At 42.6% G+C, this 22,918-nt stretch overlaps 1 protein-coding gene across 7 annotated transcripts; it reads left to right on the top strand.

The window, feature by feature from the left end:
• The first annotated feature begins 430 nt into the window (after nt 1-430).
• On the top strand, nt 431-18,880 carry Prss23 (serine protease 23). Of its 7 annotated transcripts, none has more exons than XM_076937672.1 (2): nt 431-603; nt 17,107-18,880. In XM_076937672.1, the coding sequence occupies exons 1-2, from the start codon at nt 522-524 to the stop codon at nt 18,264-18,266; spliced, it is 1,242 nt and encodes a 413-aa protein (XP_076793787.1). In that variant the 5' UTR covers nt 431-521; the 3' UTR covers nt 18,267-18,880. The 7 variants fall into 7 exon arrangements, with proteins under 7 accessions (XP_076793787.1, XP_034358563.1, XP_076793799.1 ...); XM_034502672.2 differs by lacking the exon at nt 431-603 and adding an exon at nt 10,045-10,172; XM_076937684.1 differs by lacking the exon at nt 431-603 and adding an exon at nt 10,057-10,172 and having other exon boundaries at nt 17,110-18,880.
• The last annotated feature ends 4,038 nt before the right edge of the window (nt 18,881-22,918 follow it).

Genomic DNA, 22,918 nt, shown 5'->3' with positions numbered 1-22,918 from the left:
CCACAAAACCCCAGCTGCCGGCTCTCTCTCTCTCTCTCTCTCTCTCTCTCTCTCTCTCTCTCTCTCTCTCTCTCTCTCTCTCTCTCTCTCTCTCTCTCTCTCTCTGGCAGAGGAGCCTACTGCTTTTCTGTAGAGGATGCCTCACTCTGAGCATGCGCAGTTGTTCAACCTGTGCTCCAGCCAGCCTTGAGAAAAGAAACAAAATGCTTGATTATTGAAGGAAAAGCAAGAGAACCCAGGATGCAGGCCACCAGGGAAGCAGGAGGCTTGCACCCACAGTGACCATGGAGTTACATGTTTAGAGTTGTGGTTTACTTCGTGATTTCCCGGCGGGCAAGGACAGTAATGTGAGTAACTACTTCCAGATCTCACTGATTCTAGGAGATAAATGCCCTCACTAATTTTAGTATACTGGAAACCCGGATAAGAAAGTCACTCCTCCTTGAAGAAAGTTCCTACCTGCAGCTGCTGGTGTCAGTACTAGAATCTTCTGGCAAGGTGACCTTCAATGACTCTGCCTTATGAGAGAATTCTCAGAACTGACACCCTCCCGGAGCCCAGGGACAGAGCTGCAGGAGTGCCCTGCCTGCCTGCCTTCCTATGGTAAGTTCCCGGCTCCCAGGAAGGAGCTTCCCCCTGAACCAGGGCCACAGCCCCAAAAGGGCCTCTCGCAGGCCTGCTGGTGAGCCTGGAGAACAGCTCTTCCAGTGTTCTACGGGGCTTTGACATGAAAATAACACTGCTGATTACTCCTGCAATTTTCCTAATCTAAGGGCCCAGGGCAACAGGAACCAGGTACTGGCGGTTTGAAATAAAGCAGCTTACTTCTCCGAGCAAGAAATACATCGCTTCTGGAGATAGAAACTCTCCTCTTAGTCTCTGGTGGGCCACCTTTAACACACTTTCAAAATGGGACCTAGCTACATCACTCCTGGGCGTGCACCAGAAAGACTCTTAACTTCAGAGACTCTAACAACATATGGTTACGTGTCTATTCACAATGACTAAGGAATGGAACCGGTTCAGATGTCCATCATCAGATAATGAATTGATAATGGATGTGTGGTACATGTAAACAATGAAATTTTATATATCTGTGGAGAAAGAAAATGAAATTATAAAACTTTCAGGAAAATGGAAGGTTCTGGAAATGATTATATTAAGAGAGGGGAACTCAGACTCGGAAATATAATGCATATTCTCTCTCATATGTGGCTCCTAGCTTTTAATACTTTTCATAGATGTATGGCATTACATATTATATATAATGTAAGCATATAAATATATATGAGAGTAGTTGTGGTTATTGGCCCTGAAAGTAGGAAAAGGACTGCAAAGGGGGAAATGAGGTTTCGAAGGATGTGCTCAGTAAAGGAAAGCAAGAAGGCAGCTGAGGGGTAGGGAGGGGCAGAGAGGACGCTGGGAAGCAGCAGGAGGAAGATCAACAATCAACAGCAATCTTCAAAAAACGCTGCAGAGGAGCCTGGTCCCTTGTGTGTAAATATGCACACAAAATTCAACCCAGGGGTAAACAGTGATGCTGGTAGAATTGGTATGGAAGACTAAAAGTGTAACTCATGGACACTACTTCCTGTCATGGCTCTGGGTGCTCAGAGCGAGCTGGCCTCTCAGCAACCCTTACCTCCAGTCACAAAGGAAACCCCAGAGGCCTCTGACCGTCTAAGAAGGGCAGGGACAGTCCCAAGTTCATTTTGTTGCTGTCTATACCAAGGTCAGATTGACTACAGACTTCAGACCAAACAGCTAAACATTCCCTGCTCCATCTCTTTAAAATGTCTCCCTGCCCCCTTGCTCTGTGGCCCCTATCACCAGTGACACTAATCATTTATCTCTGTGCTGAGTATACAAGGGTGAACAGTGAGACATGATGTCTCCCTCTGTTAGCTTTTAGATAATAATTATTCATAGAAGTTTTTGTAACAATGAGAATAGTGAGTAGCTAAAATGGAGAATCAGTCATTATTCAATACGTTAATGTTTTTTATGTGTTTGCTAATTTACTCAATATAGCCCTGTGAGGTAGGAACTGGTCATAACCTGGTTTGACTCTTAATGTGACAGGTACTCAGATGGCATCTCTCCCATATGCTATCCACCATTCAGTGTCCCTGGCTCTATGCATTAGAGGCCGCTGGTCTGACCTCCTTGCAAGCTCATGTTGGTAGATCCAAGATATCTGAGAATGAAAGAGCTTCGTTGGGCACCTCTTCTATGTCCGTCCCTTCTTTCTTGGGGAAAAATTTCTCCCTGAAGCTGCCCCTCTCTGTGGACTTGGCAATAATTTCAGGCAGGCTCCCCTCTCTAGTAAGCATGCTCACCTGACATTTTGTCCCTTCTCCCTAATGCCCAGCCTAATGAAAACATAGCATTCTGGTTGGCTCTTATTTCACCCCTCAATCCTCTTCTTACCTCTACCAGATGATATTTTGTTAGAGTCTCTTCATTTGAGCCTTTCTAGGATAAATTGTGTTTCTGCTGAGTTCCTGACTGATATGCCCAATTAAAATAATGTGCAGCAGAGATGCAAATTTTAGATGTAAACCCAGTATTTAATAGCAGGGAAATGGGAAGGTAAAATAATAATAAAAGAAATTTAAAAGCCATGAGAAAGTTGTAGAAAATCACTACAGGAAATCATAGGCTGATAGGCAATATTTTCTAGAGAATGAACATTGTGTCAAGCTTTCAAAAAGTGGTTAGAACATCAACACAGGATTTGGAATAGTGTTTCAAATATGAGCAGAAACAGAAGGGGCAAAAGTTCTGGTCACATCTTAGACTGGAAGTGGCTTAGTCTCATAAGTAGAGTACACTTAAAAATGGTGTTTCCCAAATTTTTTTCTTTAGAACCTTATTAGCCTATAAAACATTACTATCATACTGAAAAACATTAAAAATTGCCCAATCAAGTAAGATTGAGTACCTTCTAATAAATAAACTGAGCAAGATTAATTTATTCAGAACTTCTCAGAGCATTTAGGATACTAATAAGCACAGTGAATTAACCTTTACTTTCAAAGATAATCTGTTAACACACACAAGAAATATGGGGGGTAATATTTAGAAAGTACATACTTTTCTAATAGGATTCTATGTGGGTCTTCCTGGAAGAGCACTTCAGAACAGAATCGGGCACCCAAATTCACAGCCTCCTTAGAAATGTTCTCAAGACTTCATTGGAATGCCTCAAGTCATAGACAAATGGCATTTAGAATGCAACCACATAGAAAATGAAGTTGATTTTATCACTTGGATATGACTTAGAAGCAAACAGTGGTGATCAGAATTGAAATAGAGGTTTGGACTTATTTATATATTGTACAATACTAGAACTCGGTGGTGAAACTTCACAGATGTCAGTAAGTCCTGCTCGTCATGGCTAGCCATTCAAATTCTTTTAGATCTAATACTTTTAGCTAATTAAAATGTTATGTCTTAATTCATTTAGTAATTGTTTATATACAAATTGATTGAGCCTTTACAAGGAGCTCTTGGCTCCACTGTGGTGGAAGAGACTACAGACTACAGAGGAAAACAAGATGGATTTCCTGCTCACTGGGGTGGGGTGGGGTGGGGTGGGGTGGGGTGGGGTGGGGTGGGGTGGGGTGGGGTGGGGTGGGGTGGGGTGGGGGGCTCTGAGACACTTGAACTTCAACATGCAAATGCACATGTCCAGAAGACACTCTTTTCATATAGTTCCCTGAGAGCAAAGAATGATCTTAAACACCCAGCGCCTTAGGGTTTGGAAGCCTTCAGACATGAGTCGATGTCTGAGCTTGAAGGGTGAGTAGGATTTGCCAGACAGAAAAGCTGTCTCATGAAAGACACTGAACTCAGGCATCTAGACTCCATATTCAACCACATAAAAGCTTCTTGTAAGAGAAAAAAGACGCCAGTATTTGTGGATAAATATAACCAGAAATTAAAAACAAAACGATTTCTAAAAAAAAAAAAGTTTTCTAATTTGAGAGAATTTTTTTGTAATGTAAAAAAATCTTTGATTTCTCTTTTGTTCTTGATGATTCAACTCTTTATAGAGTTAAGGAACACCAGAGAAACCCAGTGTTAGCCTCTGGAGACTTTTCAAATTTGACCAAAGAAAATGAGAAACACATAGTTGTTTTGAAAGGTTTCTTATTTTTCATTTTAGAAGAATGCCGACAGTATATAGGAAATCGCCAGCACCCGGAGTCTGTTTTCCTTTCTGGCAGTTGTAGCTGGATCTGGTCTTCACAGCAGGGTGAGAGAGTAAGACTCTCCCTTGTTGTGTAGCTTCTGCCACTGAGTCCCACCAGGTGTCACTGTGAAGATCTAATAATATTTAATATTAGGCATATGTTACATTTATATTTCATACCTTCTCATATTTGTATCAGTAAGATGATGGCATTTATTTTCAAATGCTTGTTGTGCATAATCTCTAACAAAACTAGGATTTTAAAAAAGTTTTAATATATTTCCTTTGATTAGATGTGAAGATTTTTAGGTTCACCTTGTTAGTTTTTATTTATTTATTTATTTATTTATTTATTTATGGAATCTGTTGTGCTCTTTTTATTAACAACATAAGGTTTTAAATATAACATTATAAGAAGAAAAATAAATTTCTTCCCTTAAGACACTAATAAATATAAGTATAAAAGCCTATCAGTATTAGTAGTTTAACTGGTGTTTGTTGGCTAAATTGGTGATGTCTTAGAGAAGATTAAAGGAAGAAGCACGAATGGAAAACTTAAAACTGTAATTTTTTCCTAAATTCAACACTAAAAGAAGCATTCTTACTTATAAACCACACTAGTAAAAACGTCTGAGGACTGAATAGCAACTTGAATTAGTTTATTCTTAGAATTTTGGATTAAACACTGATAGCATTTGGTTCACACATTCAGCAACTTTAAAATCTTTTAATGAACACTCTAATAACAATAATAATGATCACTATTAATAACGACAGCTGATAGAAATTCAGAACTTATTTAATGCTGAGTGCTGTGTATTTATGACATCCTTGGTGAGCCCTGAGCACAGATAAGAAAATTGAAGCACAGAGGGTCACACCCTTTACTAATGTTACCCAACAAACCAATTAATTCTAACTTGCCAGCCCTACTCTAGAGCTCCACATTCTTCCATGGCTTACATTTCCATAGTAAACCCTATGGAGGCCTAAAAATTAAAAAAAAAAAAAAAAAAAAAGAATGTGCTTTCCTCCCCACTCCTCAGTGTCAGACTCAGACCCTAAGAAGGCATCACCAGGAGTTCTGACTGCAGGTGAGAAAGCAAGGACAGTAAGCGAACAAAGTCCAAGCAAGGTGTTTTACCTGGGGGCACACCTCCTTTATGGCTCAGATAGGTTTCAGCCTCCCTCCCCCACCTGCTCCCATATCTGTCACTCTAACCTTTTTCTCATTCACTATGTAGAGCTGACAACGTACACTTACTGAGCAAACCATGAGCTCCACATACCACGTTGTGAAAATCACCAAAGTCGTAAGAAAGCACATGGAAATGATTATTTCAATGATGTTTAAATGTGGCTTTAAAACATAAACAATATCCGTGTTTGTCCGTAATGTGTGATATTTCAATATATACGTATACTGTAGAGTGCTTTAGCAAGGAAATAGATCTCCTCGGAAGTAATCCGATTGATAACTTCCAAACTGACTAGCTTGCTGAAGCTGTGTATGGATCTTGGCCTCCTATAAAATAAGCCCTAAATTAAGTGTCACAGTTTAGAGCTGGTGTTGGGTCCAGTCTCCAGTTATCACTTGGTTCCATATCATTGGCTGATGTGAGGCCACTTAACAAGTCTGATCAGCACCTGCACAACTGGAGAAAGGTAGCAGGTGCTCTCGAGAGGACAGTGGAAGTTGGAAGGACAGCTGTGGCTGGCTCGGCTTCTTATCAGAAACACTAGAACAGGAGAGTCCCCAGGGCGGTACAGACTCTCAGCTAAGGTATGAGACAGGCCAGCAAGGAGCCTCAGCCGTGCTGTCTACTAGAGCAGAGCTCAGGATCCTAACGAAACACTCTAACCTCAGTGTCCTGCCTGCAAAATGGAGAAAATTGTAGTCCCTGAATTCTCAGTATAATTAGTGGGACCATTATGAGGTAGACACCTCACGAAGTAAATTAATATTATGGAAGGAATAGGATTTTTATTGTGAAGTTGCATTTGGCATGAAAGTGAGCCAGTCATTTTTGTTCTTGTATCACGACATGACGCCCCCGTGACTTATTTTATTAGCACAGACACTTCCATCTTAGATTTCTCAGCCACTAGACTCGTGAGCCAAATAAGTTTCTGTTCATTATAAATTATCCAGTGTGTGGTGCTCCTTTGCAGATCATATGACAGACTAACATATCTCTCCTTTTCTGTTTATCTTGAAGATTACATGCAATAAAATATACTCCACACCACCAAGCATAATTCGTAAGGAATGCACCCATAATCTTTACAGCTGAGTCCTAGCTCCGCTCTCTCCATCCTTGCAGATTTCTCATTTATACAGTGGAAATCTTCTTCTTGTCATATGGCAGTGTGGTTCTACAGACCCTGTAAGATGATGGATATTAAAACCTTGCCCAGAATCTGGGGGTGTATCCCAGTGGTAAAGCTTTAAGCCAGTGTGAGCAAGCTGCTCTATCCAATCTCCAGCAATTCAAAGTGAGAAAAGGCAATAAATGAAACTCCTGGGCCTTTACCTTTTGAGCTTCAATTCAAATCCCATAACCTCAGGGAAGCCTTTAGACCTGGCATAACAAGAAGCAATGATTCTCTCACATTTTCTACTCATGTTTGTTCTTTGACCTAGACTATATTTCTCTTTTCCTTGTGTCATATTTTGTTCCATGTCCATAGCTTTTAATATCCTGCACCAAAGGGGTCAGGGGCATTTATTTGCACAGCCCCAGAAATTTCCAACAGAGTGGACAGACAGTAACCTTGCAGGCCTCACTCTGAGCTCACTTTTAACTCCTCAACTGTGGTACACATAAAAAGGTTTGACAAGGCAGTGAGGGGGCTGGGGTCCTTTCCCCCTGGGGGGAAGATGGACAAGTAAGGAAAACAAAAAAGCAGACATCTATGTGTGGCACAGGAACACCTGCTGTTGACACAGCACAGTTCTCTCAAAGGTCAAAGTACAATACAAATCCATCATGTTACTGTCCATATGGCCATTACACAGATGACCTAAGGGCCAAGGTATTTACCTATAACAAACCTAGGAAACATTGAAAACTCTGTACACCCATCTGTTCTGAGAACGCCTGTTTGTTTGTTTGTTAGCTGTTTGGAGAGAAGACAATAACACCTGGAAATGGCTGAGAGAGGGGAATGTTCTGAGGCCCTTCTGTGCCCACGTTTTTCTTTATGATTGATGGAAGTAATATTTGTTCTTTGTGGCTCTACTTTGAAAACTACAACTATTAAGAAAAAAAGCAATAAATGTCAAAAAATGGGCTGAGGTCGTGCTGTAAGAGAAGGCATCAAAACACTGTCCTTTTGCAGTGGATTAACCGCAGCAGTTTCTTACCTGTTTCCTGGACATAAAGAACTATTCTAAAGCAGTTTCTGTGTACTTATCCAGTCAACCTTTAAAATGTCCCCAGCAGCCGTGGTTGGATAGAAGAGGCTACTGAGGCAGAGAAAGGTTAGGACAAAAGGCAAAGTGCTAGTAAGGAGCAGGTCCTGGCTCGGTGCCCACACCCAGCTGTGGGACCCTTGGACATAGAAACAGCAGCACTGACACTATGCCACATAGACATAAGATAGGCAAAGCTCCTTTAATGAGAGAACAGAGGAGATGATCAGGAGGCTCCACTCAACAGGGAACACAACAAGCTTTTATTCATTTGGGGAAAGAATGGAGAAGACATTTAAAAGTTATGCATTAGTCAAAAGATTTGGTTTTTTTTGTTGTTGTTGTTGTGTTGTTGTTGTTGTTTTGGAAACAGGGTCTCTCTGTGGAGCCCTGGCTGTTATGGAACTCACTTTATAGACCAGGCTGGCCTCAAACTCATAGATCCTCCTGCCTCTGCTCTGGAATGCTAAGATTAAAGATATATGGCATCACTGCTGGGCTTAGGACTTAAAATGCTTCAACCAAGAATGGCAAGTCCATGCTGTGGCTGGTGCCGTCCTCTTGCCCTAATGCCCTGCTCCCATGGTTTGATCTGAGCCTAATGATGACTAGACTAGAGGACTTGAGCTTGTGAGAAAGTACAAGGGAAAAGAAACTCATATCAACTCCACAGGCCAAGATAACCCTGTACTATAGTCTTAGACAAAATAGTTCTGAATGCTCCATGTGTTTATATGTAGTGGTGAGAAGCCTACAAGTCTAAGGTTGAAGATAGACACAATATAAAAACAGAGGGAGCAAGTCTTTCATTCCATGTTGGCCCTCCCTCAGTTTAGGCTAGGTGCCTTCATATTCCTGTAAGGCAACGAAGCCAATAATTTCATTAGCCCACACATCAAAGGAGCTCCAATATTAAAGCTGATAGGCAGCTAACAACATATCCTATGGCCGAGTGGCCTATAAAGTGAGTAGTTATTTACTTAACTAATAGCAAATGAAGCTGGAGGGTTTATCTGGGTTTTTCTTTGGTAATAATTCTCTTGCCTTTGTCATTTCTACAGCCTCTTTAACTGCACTAGGTTTTAGTTGGTTTAGTCATAAAGAGTTCCAAGTTCATGCATATCGCTCCATTGAGAGCTATAAACCCTCAGAGACCCGTAATTCAATTTGTTTTACTTGTGTGGTTTCAAAGAATCAATATAAGCATATTCTGGATCATTGAGATAACCATCAGTATTACGGTTCTATTGCTGTGATAATAACTGCGTAGCCAAGGCAACTTAGAGAAGAGTTTATTTCAGCTTACGGTTTGAGAGGGTTAGAGTCCACAATGGCAAGGCATGGCAAGCAGGGGGCTGAGAGATCATACCTTAAATCTCAAGCACAAAACAGGAAAGGTTAACTGGGAATGGTGCCAGACTCTGAAACCTCAAAGCCCACCCCCAATGACACACTTCCTGAGGCAAGGCCATACCTCCCAAGCCTATAAGTGGGCTTACCACTTTCATTGTTATGTTAATAAGAGAGCTGGGGAGAACAAGAACAGAAGTGAGAGACTCATGCCTTAAGGACATGGCACTTACCACAGGAGTGGAAGCACTGTGGAGGACTGAAGAGAACCCCTCTGGCAATAGCCATATTCCATCAATAGTTGAGGAAGAAGTATTAACTTAAATGATAGTGTTCTGGAAGATAATTTTTGTATTCAATCAGTTTCAGTTTTACTCTTGAGTTGTTCAAAGGTTTAACTAGCTTTATGTAGACACTCACATAAATGGAGTGTTTAAAAAGAAAATGTAAGTAAGTTAAGATTGGAGAGAACTAAGAAGGGTTTGCCTTTAACGTGGTGGACAATACTAGCTTCCTTTATGTTTGAGAAACACTACTCAACAATATGTTCAGGGCTTACTTATTTAAAGGCAAAGCAAACACTAGCTCACTGGGCATGTCATTAACATCTTGGTGTGGAATAGGATGTCAGGCCCTCCCTTTCTAAGGGCAGGCTTTGACAGGAAAAAGGAAGGCTACTCTGGGATTGACAGGAGAAAAAAAAAAAAAAAAAAACGACCTCTCTGCAAAATCTTGTCCTACTGTTCAGGAGCTGTCTGATGTCTAGCTAGATTTGGCCTCTCCAATCCTCCCGTCCTTAGGGGAAGTCCACAGCACCACCCTTTCATCTTTATGACCTGCAGGAAAGGTTGGTTCACAGACATGGATGTGTGGGCGAGACACTACCAAGTCTCTAGCATTGGATATTTAAATAATGAGGTCACCAGGCTGACTTGGAGAAGACCCCCAGGTGTGGATGTCTTCAGTGATTTAGGGAAGCAGGCACCATGAGCTAGGAGGTGGCTCCACCAGCTGGTGCCCTGGTGCCCTAATAAAGACCAGGCCAGGGGCGTCACCAGCCAACCCCTGGGAAGCTGCCAAGTCCTCAATTCCTTGCTGTGCTCTGGGACTCAGCATGCGAGAGGCTGAACTGCAGGGTCCGCAACCTTGGTAGCCTGCCTCTGGATTACTAACTGCAGTACCCTAGAAGCGCTTGAGGCGGGAACTAAGGTGGGAAAGAGCTCGATCGTCACTATTTAAGGCGCGCAGAATGTGCACCGGTGAGAAGCTCACAAGGTTGAATTTAACTTCGCAAATCTGCCTAGGGGCGCTCCGTGCACCCGGGGTGCTGGAGGACTGGAGGATTGGATGGAGCCGCCCATGCCGGAGCATCGCTTTAGCGGACTCCTGGCAGGCAGACCCCTAGAACTCGGTGTGTGTTGTCGAGAGCGCGAGGATGCAAGAGTCACTGGTAGGATCCGTCCGTCAGAGCCGGTGCAGGGTCATGGAGTCGGGGACCCACAGGTGGTGAAGCTCTGCGGAGACCCACCTGCACGGGCCGGAGGGTCCAGGATCTCTGAATGGCTGGGTGACGCTGGCTGGAGGCAGGCGGCGAGGGGAAGGGGAGGCGACGGCGGGCGGGCGGGCTGCGCCGCTCGCGCCCGGGGGCGGGGCGGGAGGGCCCGGGAGGAGAAGAGGAGGGGGTGTGGGGCGGACCCGGTGCGGCGGGCGCTGCTGGACCGCTGGCTCGCACTCGGCCCCTCTGCGGAGCAGGCATGGGAGCCGCGCGCGTCCTCCGGGCGCCCACACCTGTCTGAGCGGCGCACGGCCGCGGCCCCGGCGGGCTGCTCCACGCGGGTGAGTGCAGGGCGGGGACCTGGCGTCTCCGGCTGGATCCAGGGAACCCAGGCGTAGGCTGGAACAGGACAAAGGGTCGGGTGCGCGTGGGGTGGGGTGGCTGCGGACTGCCGGGGACACCGGAGAGTTCGCCATGGCCTCCGCACAGACTCTGGGTTTAGGACGAGAGTCCGAAAGAGCCTCTTCCCGGGACACGCGCTCTGTGAGTCATTTGGATTCACCCAGTGTCACTTGTAAAGTGGATGGGGAAAGAAAGCTTTGAAAGTGCTGTCTTGGATGCAAGGTGCTGGCTATGTAGGGGTCAAGTGGAGCTGTGTCTGGCAAGTTGCTCCCGGAGTGGTCAGGGTAGGCTCTCCCCCACGAACACACACACCGTAACCTCTACCATTTGCTTTCCTTGAGTTTTGTACCTACTGTATCTGACTCCGTCACGCTCTGAGCATTAATTTTTAACCTGACACGTGATTATGAACACACCTTAACAAGTAAGAAAAAGTCAGCAAACACAGGTTGGGAACAGGCTCCGTGCTGGGTGACGACAGCTTGCTAAACCTAGAAAAATGCTGCCTGGGCTATCAACAGTTGTTGGAAGCAAATATTTCTTCAGCATGTAGCCATTTATCATAAATTGTTAACTGAAAGAAAAGATTTTTCCTGCCCTAGAACTTTTAAGAGAGGAAGATTTGCCTAGATGGAGCAATACTACCCTCTCCTGAAATGAGGCTGGTTCTTCCTCCCACCTCCCTCAAAGCATCTCTTGAATAAAGCCTCTGATTAAAATCCCGTTTGTTTTATTGTCCATTTCATGACATCCATGAGAATTTAGAAACAGCCCGTGGCATATGGAAGCTCTAGATTATTCAGTATCCTGGTTAGTATAGAAATTGCTTCTCCCAGATATTGAAAGTGAACTTGAGGGGTCCTAGAGAACCCTTTAGGAACAGATAGGCCAATACTAAAATTGCCTCATCAAGCTCTGTGGGAAGAGTTTGATTTATAGTTGAAGTTAGCTTTTGCCAAAATCCCTATTGCAAATTAATATCAGGATATTGTTAGACATTGTTTCAAGAGTGCAAGAATCTCATTTCTGTCTCATTGATGACTATTCAGGTAGACAGTGAATGTAGGTGTATTTTTCTGCCTGTAGCCTAAGTGCCAAAGTGCCTATTAGTGTGTCTGAGGACATTGTTGGCCCAGATCTACAGTGTCAATAGTCTCAGGTTCTCTTGAGCGCCCCTCCCATGGATGCTTCAGGAGCAAATGCACCAGGCATTATTCATGCATAATTCCGAATGACTCCAGGGATTTTGTTTCTCATGGTCTCACCATTGACAGCTTTATGCACTCCGTTCTTGCTCTGCTGCTAGGTTGTCTTGGGATTACTAGGATGGCTCATTTTGCCTAAAACCTGATAGAGAAGTTAAAAGCTCGGTGTGACCATGAGATCCTGCTTGAGTTGTCGGGCTTCTTAAGTCCCCTCCTGTTTCCCTACAAGACCATCATTCTTAAGCTATCCTGTGATTAGGTCTGTTTTGCTTTAATGGGTTATGTGACTCTGGAAAATGAGAGCAAGCCTAGCTTCGGTGTATTCACAGAGCTTTGTTCAGTCACAAGCATTTGCTTTGGGAATTAGCAAAGCCTCATTGTTCAGTATTCCTGGCTACAGATTTCATGGAGGACCCTTTGTCACTCTTTCAACTGGTGTCTAGAATGAGCACCTTCGTGTACTTTCTTACCATTTATTGTGGTCACAGGAAACCATACTTTGTATAATAGAGAATGGATGTCTGAAAAATTAGATGTTCTCTTGTAGCAATTGTTTACTTATAGAAGTTAAATCATTCTTTCAAACATTGCCCCTCTTGAAGATAGCCGAGTTGTTGGCAGTTTTGAAGACTGCCCTGTAGAGAATCACAAAAGACAATCTCAGTACTCCAGACCCCAGTCCCCAGTCCCCAGTCCCCAGTCCCCAGTCCCCAGTCCCCAGTTCCCAGTCCCCAGTTCCCAGTCCCCAGTCCCCAGAAAGATTATTGATTGTCTTTGGCACACCTGATAATGTGAAAATTCCCTCTACCATAAGTCTATTATTGGGCTTATGAAGTATGTTTATGAAGTGTAAATATTTTGACGCACTAGATAGCTAGACGGAGGCTAATATTTGCAACCTGGACAGGGAGTGTGTAGTCTTCTTGTGAGTCAGATAGCCAGCGCTGGAAAACCAATGCAGTTTCCGTATGACTAAGCATGGTGAAAACTAACTGCTCACCTTGCTTTTTCATTTTGCTTTGCCATTAAGTGTAGTACTTCATAAAAAAAAAAAAAAAAACATTTAGTCGGAAAGCTTAGAAAATAATTTATGTGTATGAGGACCTGAATCCTGCCTGCAAAGGTTCATGCCTAGAAAGGGAATGTGATAGAACTAACACTTTTTTTTTTTCATCCAGATTTAGCTATAAGGAAGATAAGGTTTGGGAATCTCCATTTCTTTAAAAAGATGTTGGTTTTCCAAACAGCTCTACAAGAACAAGTTGATCCACTTTTAAACATTAGAGGATTTAAAGTTAAGTCTGACATGTATCATGTTTCTGGCTAAGAGATTAAAATTGTGTATGTTCCATCTGTTTATGTCCCTGAATGTCTATGTATAAATCACTTTAAATAGGATGACAGAGAAAATTACTTTGGGTGCTTATAACTTTAATAACCAGATGCCAGTTTAAGTCCACATGAGGACTTCACATTTAGCTTTATGTCTCAATGGCTCACCATATATTCCCAATCAATTTGGAAAAAAATGATCTGCACTTGTTTCTTGAAGTCTACATCCCTTTCTATGTTTGGATTAAAGTTTTAACTTTCAGAGGCTCATAGAAACCTTAAGGAAAATGTTGAATAAAGATTGTCTCATCACATCAATGAATACAGTTCAACATCACTGGGAATTTCTAAGCCTTGTTTCTAGCTAAGAGAAAATAATACTTCCAAAGTACCCCCAAATTTGATCTTATACAAAGAAAGCTGTGTTTTTCCTTAAGTGGATAACAGTGTTTCCCATAGATGGCCAGCTTCTCCCTGACTCCTGGCAACATGATCAGAACGTAAGTTGTTAGCAATCTGAATTGGTAATAGCCTATCATTTAGGAGACCCTTTAGCATTCTTTCATTTGTAAGTGATCTTCAAAGTTCTTGGCATCTTGTCATCTACTATTTTGCCAAGGAGTAAATTTGACCATCTATACTGAGAGGCTATCAGGACAAGAGCCAAGCTGACTGACTACCCAGCACCCACAATCCATGGAAAACTGGGTACCTGTCCATGGCGTACAGCTCACTTGACTAGTTTCTAAAGATGTTACTTCTTTTTTTAAACACAGACTAAGTGGGATGGCGTGTTGGCACTTGTGAAATGGGGTGTACATTGGGACCTTAGAAAGTATTCTTTAAATAAATAGGGATTTGCTGTACAGGCAAAGCATTTGGAAAGATGGTTTAATTTTGCCTGAGAGGAGGATTAGTTCATTAAAGCAAAGTTCCTAGTTGGATTTTTAAAAATGTGTTTGCAGTGGTTTCTGAGTTTTCCTGACATTCTCTTTCCTGACACCCTTGTCAACAAACTGTTTCATTTTTAAATAGATGGATAAAGCTATAGACAGCAGTACAAGTTTGGTCCAGTTGATAACTCAGACTCTATCCAATTATGTACTTATTTCAGATTTGGAACTCATAGTTTCTCGTTCTGATATTAGCATATCTTAACACTGTTGTTCTTGTCTACTGAAAGTATTAAATGTGTCTTATGATAAATGTAGTCCTGTCTCATATTCTACTCTCCTCCACACAGGTTTTAAAAACAGGGACACTTGACCACTTGGGCCTCTGGATTCTGTGTCTCCTTAAGACAAGATAAAATAAAACTAAGTGCATTGTGCATAACAGAATTACCGTTTTCCACATTAGTCAAGCAAAGAGAGGATAGTTATGTTGCAGTCTTTGAGGGAGACACCTGATTTCTTTAGTAGATCCCATTTGACAGGGATGCTGGTGTCAGTGGAGTGGCTAGTCAAAGCAGGAATTCTGTAGAGCAAAGGTTGTTCACACCAAAGATGAGCTCAAGAGATGAGCCAGTAACTGGTATAGTCAGGCTGAGACCATGCTCCACAGATCTCCCAAAGTGTTATCATCACTACATGGCTTAACGCTCCATTGCAGGCTGGACTCTGTTAGCATCAGCACACCTTCCCTGGTCACTTTGAAGCATTAGTCTGATGTTATTGTGCCCAACAATCACATACAAATACACATTTGCACATGTCCATTTACTCCATGATTTCACAGACATAAGAAAACAGCTTAAGGTTTTTCCACTCCCAAGTAGCTAAGTATTCCCCAAACACCCAAAATCTTTCTTATTTAGAAATATGGAGAGAAGTAGAATTTTGAGGACTTAGGAAATACTGAGGAAATAAATTTTTTTAAGGATCATGTCTTCATTTCTCCATTCCTATTATTCATAGCAGAAGTAGAGTTCAAGGCAATGGGGCAAAAGAGATAGCAGAAGGGATGGGTATTAGGGATGTGGCCTGGTTTACTCAAGAAGGTTAGGTCAGATCAATAGAGTTTTCTGCTTTATATAAAGCAAGCACAAGAAGTTGCCAATATATCTGTCCTTTACAAGAGAAAGGGAGTAAAAATAAAGAAATCACTGTTTCCTCTTGTCACGGCTTTGTTCCCTTAGCTGGACTCTTGAGAAATACCCCCGCCCCCTTCACTCTGGGATGCCTGATTGTGAATGAATTACCCTACCTACTGAGTCAGCTGAACCAGAAGATTTGGAACCAGTCAGAGCCCACTGATGCTTAAGCAATGATGAAAGCACTTCCAACCCTCTTTATAATTGCTTTTCTCCAGGGATGATTGATCAGGGCTTTAAATTCATCTTTCAGGATAAAATTTGTACTCTTGCATTTAGTACACACAGTGCTCCACAACACGGTTGTTACCTGCCTCCTCTCCCATCTCTGTCAACCCCTGCTGAGCTGAATGTAATTCCTGAGCTGGCTCACACTGTCGCCCACCCCCCCCACCCCCGTGTTCTTGCATGTTGCTCCTTCTGAGTGTCCCCTTCTCTGTCTCCTAATGTATCTAATGCCCTTTCAACTTAACACCTCCCCTCATTGGAACACCGGTCCTGCTCCCCTTACTTTCTGCACCTAATTTTGTACCCTTTGTCTGAGCCACCACCCCATCTATGCATATCTGTCACTGGAATTCACCATGCATCATTCAAGAAATATATTTCCTGAATCACAATATTAATTTATTTTTTCCAGCAACATAAGCATCCATCCCATGACTCTTTCAAACGCTAGCATAGGTCCAAGGTGAAGGCATTAGACAAGCTGAAAACACAGATTCAGACACCTGAATAAATAACCAACAGTAATAGTCATAAAGTTATTAGACGCAGTGTTTAAAGCTTTATATCTTTGACACAGTCCCTTTATTTTGCAGCATAATTCAAACATCTACAATTATTATTCGTATGGAACTGTGAAAATGGTTATTCAGGATCCAACAGCTGTTTCAGCCATGCCCTAAAATATAAAATTTCAATGCATCAGGTGAAATGCACCCAAGTCACTGAAGGTTGGATCAAAGGCAATGCCTAACATATTTTTTTCCAAATTCAAAGTAAAAATCTGCAAAATTCTCATGTCATCTCCCAGATGCATGCATACATCATGTAGGAATGATAAGATATGACTCCACCCCTCCCAGATGCCTTTGTGCCCAGTAAAGTGTCTGATTTAGATTTGCTATCTAAATGAGCGTGTTGCCCAGAAAATTATGTAAGAAGTTATTATACTAGAATAAGATAAGAAAGAAGGAAAAAGGCCAGGGTGAGTAGGTAGGGTGGGTAGCTAGACAGGAGAGGACAAGGTATATATAATCAAGTAAAAAGAACATTCAAAATCTCATTAAAATGAGAGCTGGCCATATGTTCACAGAATAGTGGTAACTTTTCTAGATGTGGCCCTGTAACGTCCCATGGTCTTTACTTCTTAAGCATGAAGGGAAAAAAAAAATAAAACCAACTTCATTTGGGGCTGAGGTGTGGGAAGGAGCGCAAGGTCAAGCAAGTCCTTGCATGTAAGTGAGAGCATTACCTGAGGAATTCTCTCGCTGGGAACCCGAGGAATGTTGCCAGTCTTAGAAACATGACCAGCGTGCTGCTGTGCATCGCCAGGCTGCAGGAAATGAGCTGTATAGATTTTGTCCTCCTGACTTCTTGTCTTTGTTTCTACAGCAGCACTCAGCATGGCTGGAATCCCAGGGCTCTTCATCCTTCTTGTCCTGCTCTGTGTGTTCATGCAGGTGAGTCCCTACAACGGTCCGTGGAAACCCACATGGCCGGCTTACCGCCTCCCCGTAGTCTTGCCTCAGTCTACCCTCAACTTAGCTAAGCCAGACTTTGATGCCAAAGCGAAATTGGAGGTGTCCTCCTCATGTGGACCCCAGTGTCACAAGGGAACACCACTGCCCACCTACGAAGAAGCCAAGCAGTATCTTTCCTATGAGACCCTTTATGCCAATGGCAGCCGCACAGAGACTCAGGTGGGCATTTACATCCTCAGCAACGGTGAAGGCAGGGCACGAGGCAGAGACCCGGACGCCACAGGAAAATCTCGCAGGAAGAGGCAGATTTATGGCTATGATGGCAGGTTTAGCATTTTCGGGAAGGACTTCCTGCTCAACTATCCTTTCTCAACATCAGTGAAGTTGTCTACTGGCTGCACCGGCACCCTGGTGGCAGAGAAGCACGTCCTCACTGCTGCCCACTGCATACACGATGGGAAAACCTATGTGAAAGGGACACAGAAACTCCGAGTGGGCTTTCTGAAGCCCAGGTATAAAGATGGTGCCAGAGGGGACAACAGCTCGAGCTCAGCCATACCAGATAAGATGAAATTTCAGTGGATCCGGGTGAAACGCACCCATGTGCCCAAGGGGTGGATCAAGGGCAACGCCAATGACATCGGCATGGATTATGACTACGCCCTTCTGGAACTCAAGAAACCCCACAAAAGAAAGTTCATGAAGATTGGTGTGAGTCCTCCGGCGAAGCAGCTTCCCGGGGGCAGGATCCACTTCTCTGGTTATGACAATGACCGGCCCGGCAATTTAGTGTACCGCTTCTGTGATGTCAAAGATGAGACCTACGATCTTCTTTATCAGCAGTGCGATGCCCAGCCCGGGGCCAGTGGTTCAGGGGTCTATGTGAGGATGTGGAAGAGACCACAGCAGAAATGGGAGAGAAAAATTATTGGCATCTTTTCAGGGCACCAGTGGGTGGATATGAATGGCTCTCCACAGGATTTCAATGTGGCAGTTAGAATCACGCCTCTTAAATACGCCCAGATTTGCTATTGGATTAAAGGAAACTACCTGGATTGCAGGGAAGGGTGACATGCATCTTCTTGCCAGCACCGATGGTCTTTTTGCACTCATTGTAGGAGAGCTAGCTTTTTATCATTGACTCTTCTGGTGTGTGTCACATAGTAGCTTTTACCTAATATTCTTCAAATGGCGAAACTATTGGCTATATTATTTTAAAACTGTTGTGTGCGTTATAGCATTTAAGCAGTCTGAAAGCATACTTTTGCATAGAGACTTAAAAATATTGATGTTTGGGGTAATAGGGAACATTTGGCAAGTAAGGTAAACTTTCAGTTTTTTTTTAAGAATTCTGATTTTTGTCTTATTCAAACTTGCTTCAGAGGTTTATAATCAAATATGTAACATATGGGGAATATGAATTCTTATGTTTGTATATGTATGTTTTCTTCTGAGAGTCATATATTGATATTTTTGTAATGTGTAGTTATAATGCTTCCAGATGATGATAGCAAAACCTTCAATGGGCAAGTATAATGTTTTGGATCCAAACATTTACATAGTAGTCCTTGAAGAGAAACAATAATTTATTGGCTATATTGACACACATATAAAACTGTATCTTACAGTGCACAGAATTCCCACTCTGCCTTTAGTTTTGAAAATAAAACTTTCTCTTCTACAAACTGCTGCTCTGCTTTTGTGGGAAGTCTCTATACAGTTCTGCAACCTTACTACCACACCAGAGTAGGGAAGACCATTTAGACCAATCCCTCCCCTTCACAAGATTTTATTCAAATATCTGAAGCTAACAGTTTCTTGAAAGACAATAAGTGAAGCCTAATTAGAACAGGCTGAAATGCTTCCCAGCTAGCAGTTGTGGCTACAAGAAAAACAATTCTTAGATTTTCTCCCCGCAGTGAGGCGCAGTGATCGCACTGTTTATCATGTGGATGAGTAATTTGAAATGAGTTAAATTCCAGAGAACAACGAATGCACTGCTCCATAGATGTCACAGGGGAATAACCACTTGTTTGAAGCCTAGCATAACCACACAGCATAATCCAGAATTATTCTGTCTAGTTTTTCAATGTTTCCAAAGAGCTTTACATTTGTTTAGTTTGTAAACTTTTCTCTCTCACTGCACTTATTTTATAGTTTTTTTTTTTTTTTTTAAATGTTTGGGGTTGCTTTAAGGAAAAACCAGTATAGCTTTATTTTCCCAGATTCAAAATGGGGTCTCTTGCGGGAGTGGTCTAGGCTCTAGGCACATATAACCAGACACAGCAGTCAGAAAAACAACAGAAGATGGTGGGTGAGATGGCCCAGCAGGCAAGGGTATTTGCTGCCAAGACTGACAGCCTGAGTTCAATTCATGGGACCCACACGTGGAAGAGGAAACCTGACTCCCACAAGTTGACCTCTGATCTCCACAGATGCACAGTGGCACGTCAATGCGTTCCCCATAAATAAACAAATGTAATTTAAAAATCAGAGGGCTGGGAGATGGCTAAGTAGTGAAGAATGTTTGCTGAGAATGCATATGGGCCAAGATTCATTTCCCCTGCACTCCATAAAAATTGCAACACACACACACACACACACACACACACACACACACACACACACACACACACACACACACACACTTTCAGCACTATCAGGGACAAAGATAGGAGGATTGATGATTCTTGATGGCTTCTGGGCCAGCTCCAAGTTTAGAGAGAGACTTTGCTTCAGAGGAATAAGGCAGAGAATAATAGAGCAGAACATTGGATGTCCTCCTCTGGCAACACACACACACACACACACACACACACATGCTCACAGACACACACATACACACACACATGCACAGACATACACACATTCATAGAGACACATGCTCACAGACATACACACACGGACACACTACATAAAATAATTCAAACAACGGAAGAGAATGCAAAAACTAATGAGAATCATATATTCTAGTAAATGCTGGGTGAACAGAATTACAGCATAAAAAGAAATCACTAACTTATTTTTGTAGTTTCATCTTGTGACTCTTAACCTAATTCTATCAGTGAGGAGACAAGCAATAGGAGGTCGATGTTTGAGGTGTTGCATGCTGGGTAATTTTAGCTTACATTGTGGCTTGGAGAACTTTCAAATTTAACACTGTCAATTAAACATTCTTCCAGTGGTCTGTGTTTCTTGAGCTTTATGAAGAATAATTCTAGTAAGGCCGTGGAGACTGTGCTGCAGGCGTCCTTTGTATCATTTAAGTGTGTAAGGCATAGTGAAGGGACTCAGCAGGGCAGGTGGGAATCCACTGAGTTCCAGTGCATTGCTTTGCAATCTAGCAGAAATCTCATCCAACTTGAGGAAGAAGAGGAATGTCCATTTCTATGTCTGGTACTTGGGAGTTTTATTTGCTTTTGTACATGGGTGCAAGAGGTGCAGTGCGGGGGAAGGTGGCGTTGGAGGGACTTTGAAAGTAGATATTTCTTTTATGAATCCCCTTGAGTTTTAAATTTTGGGTTTTTAAAAATAAAGTTAGAGAGTGGAACAAATCAAAATAATATCAGTTCTTACCTTACAAGTTGATGCAATGTACTAGAGAATAGAACCATATGCATGAAATGGTAAAAGAATAATTTGAATTACATCAATATGTTCACCTTTTCATTAGTGATAAACTGTGGTGTTAAAGTGTCATAGTAGAGTTAGGGAGATGGCTCAGAGTACAAAGTATGTTTTGTGCAAGTGTAAAGACCGGAGTTCAGATCCCCAGGACCCCCCAAAAAAGCTGGGAAGCCTACAATCCCAGACCTAGGAAAATAAAGACAGTAGATTCTTGGAACAGGCTAGCTAGACTATCCAGAATAAACAAGCTCCAGATTCAGCAAAGATCTTATCACAATAAATACAGTATGAAGTACAGAGAAAGATACCTGACATTAATTTTTTTTACCTATTTATGCACATTCACTGGCACATATACACATACATGTATATACATGTGTGCAAACACATGCACACATCATACACATATACACATACTTCCATGGTGATCTTTCTGAACCCTTACAACATTTTCAACCTAGAATGTGTTGAAGAGACGAATGATGTGCATATAGGCACACAGACTAATGACAGGAATTCAGTCTGCCCTCCTCAGCACCTCACCCAGGACTAGTGAGGGCCCTGGACCAAGGATGCCAGCGGACAATCCCTGCACTAGATTTGATTCTTCATCTACCTGGCATACGCTACTGCTCACATCTGCACTTTTCCTTCATTTTTTTCCATGAACCATTTCAATGATATTTTTAAGTGGTCCCCATCAAAGTATGGATGTTCATAAGAACTGTCTCTCATCCAGTTGTTCTGAGGCTGACTGGAAGGGGATACAGTGTGCTAATGCTGAGGCACATTTCACATGCCCTAGACAAACTAGCATGTTTGCTCATTGTTCTAGTTTAATCCTGGTACCAAAGCACTTTATCCAACTGCAGCTTAGGGGAAGAAAGGAATTATTTGGCTTGCATATCAAGGTCTCCATCCATCACTGAGGGAAGTCAGGGCAGGAACTTGAGGCAGGAACCTAAAGGCAGGACTGCTTGCCATTCCATACAGAACTACCTCCAACAGGGAACTAGCATATAGCCAAGAAGATACTGCAGAAAACATGGAGGAACACTACCTTCTAGCTTTCTCAGAGGTTTGTGTTTAGCTGTCTTTCTTATAGAGTTCAAGACCATCTGTGTGAGAATAGTGCTGCCCATAGTGGGCTGGGCCCTCCACATTCATTATCAAGACAACTGCAGACATGCCTACAGACCAATCTGAAATAGGTAATTTCTTGACTGAGACTTCTCCTCTCAGAAGACTCTAGGCTGTGTGTCAAGTTGAAAATTAAGGCTTACCAGAACAGCCAGTCTGGCTGTTAAATTCTTGAGGCACTAGATAGAATGTGGACTGTGAGCAGTGCTAACCTAGAACCACTTGGGGTTCATTCCCCTGAAGTCCTCAGCTCAGGCATTCCTGTGGTTCTAGCTACATTCCTTCTTTGTCTGCATTAGAATTCTAAGGTCCTCACATTAGATAGGAGCATTTCGATGACCTCTTGGTAGGCGCTTAGGTGCTGGAGGAATACCTCAGTAAATGAGACCAAGCCTGGGGACCTTGAGTTCAATCCCAAGTGGTGAGACCATGCATACATCTAATCATAGTGCCGAGTAAGCAAAGATAGGCAGGTTCCTGACTGGCCAGCCAGCCTAGCTGAGACCGTGTCTCAAAAAGCAGAGTGAACAGCATCTTTAGTAATGACTGATGCCCAAGGTTGACTTCTGGCCTCCACAAGCATGTGCACACACATGCACACTCAAATGAACACACACACACACACACACACACACACACACATAGAGGCATATACAAAAATCCTTCTGATGGAGCTAGAATATATCTAGAATACATCAGTGGTAACATTGACCCATTTCTAGCAAATGTGCTACACTTATTCTTCACTCTCGTATTTCCCTAGAGAAAGGAATAAACTCCAAGCTAGGTGGGAGGAAGGCAAAGGGCAGGGGCAGAAAATTGGTGTGGGAACAGACTGGCCTTGCAGTTCGACAGACTGGTTTTATAGTTCTCTGGTTTATTTTCACAAATAAATCTCAGTGCACTTTAATTTAGAGCTTAAGCCCTTGTGTGTGGTTTAAAGATTTCACTCTTCT

The sequence above is a fragment of the Arvicanthis niloticus genome, chromosome 1, assembly GCF_011762505.2.
Source record: "Arvicanthis niloticus isolate mArvNil1 chromosome 1, mArvNil1.pat.X, whole genome shotgun sequence".
NCBI lineage: Eukaryota > Metazoa > Chordata > Mammalia > Rodentia > Muridae > Arvicanthis > Arvicanthis niloticus.
The sequence above is the reverse complement of the archived record's forward strand: the minus strand, read 5'-3'. Positions and strand labels throughout refer to the sequence as shown.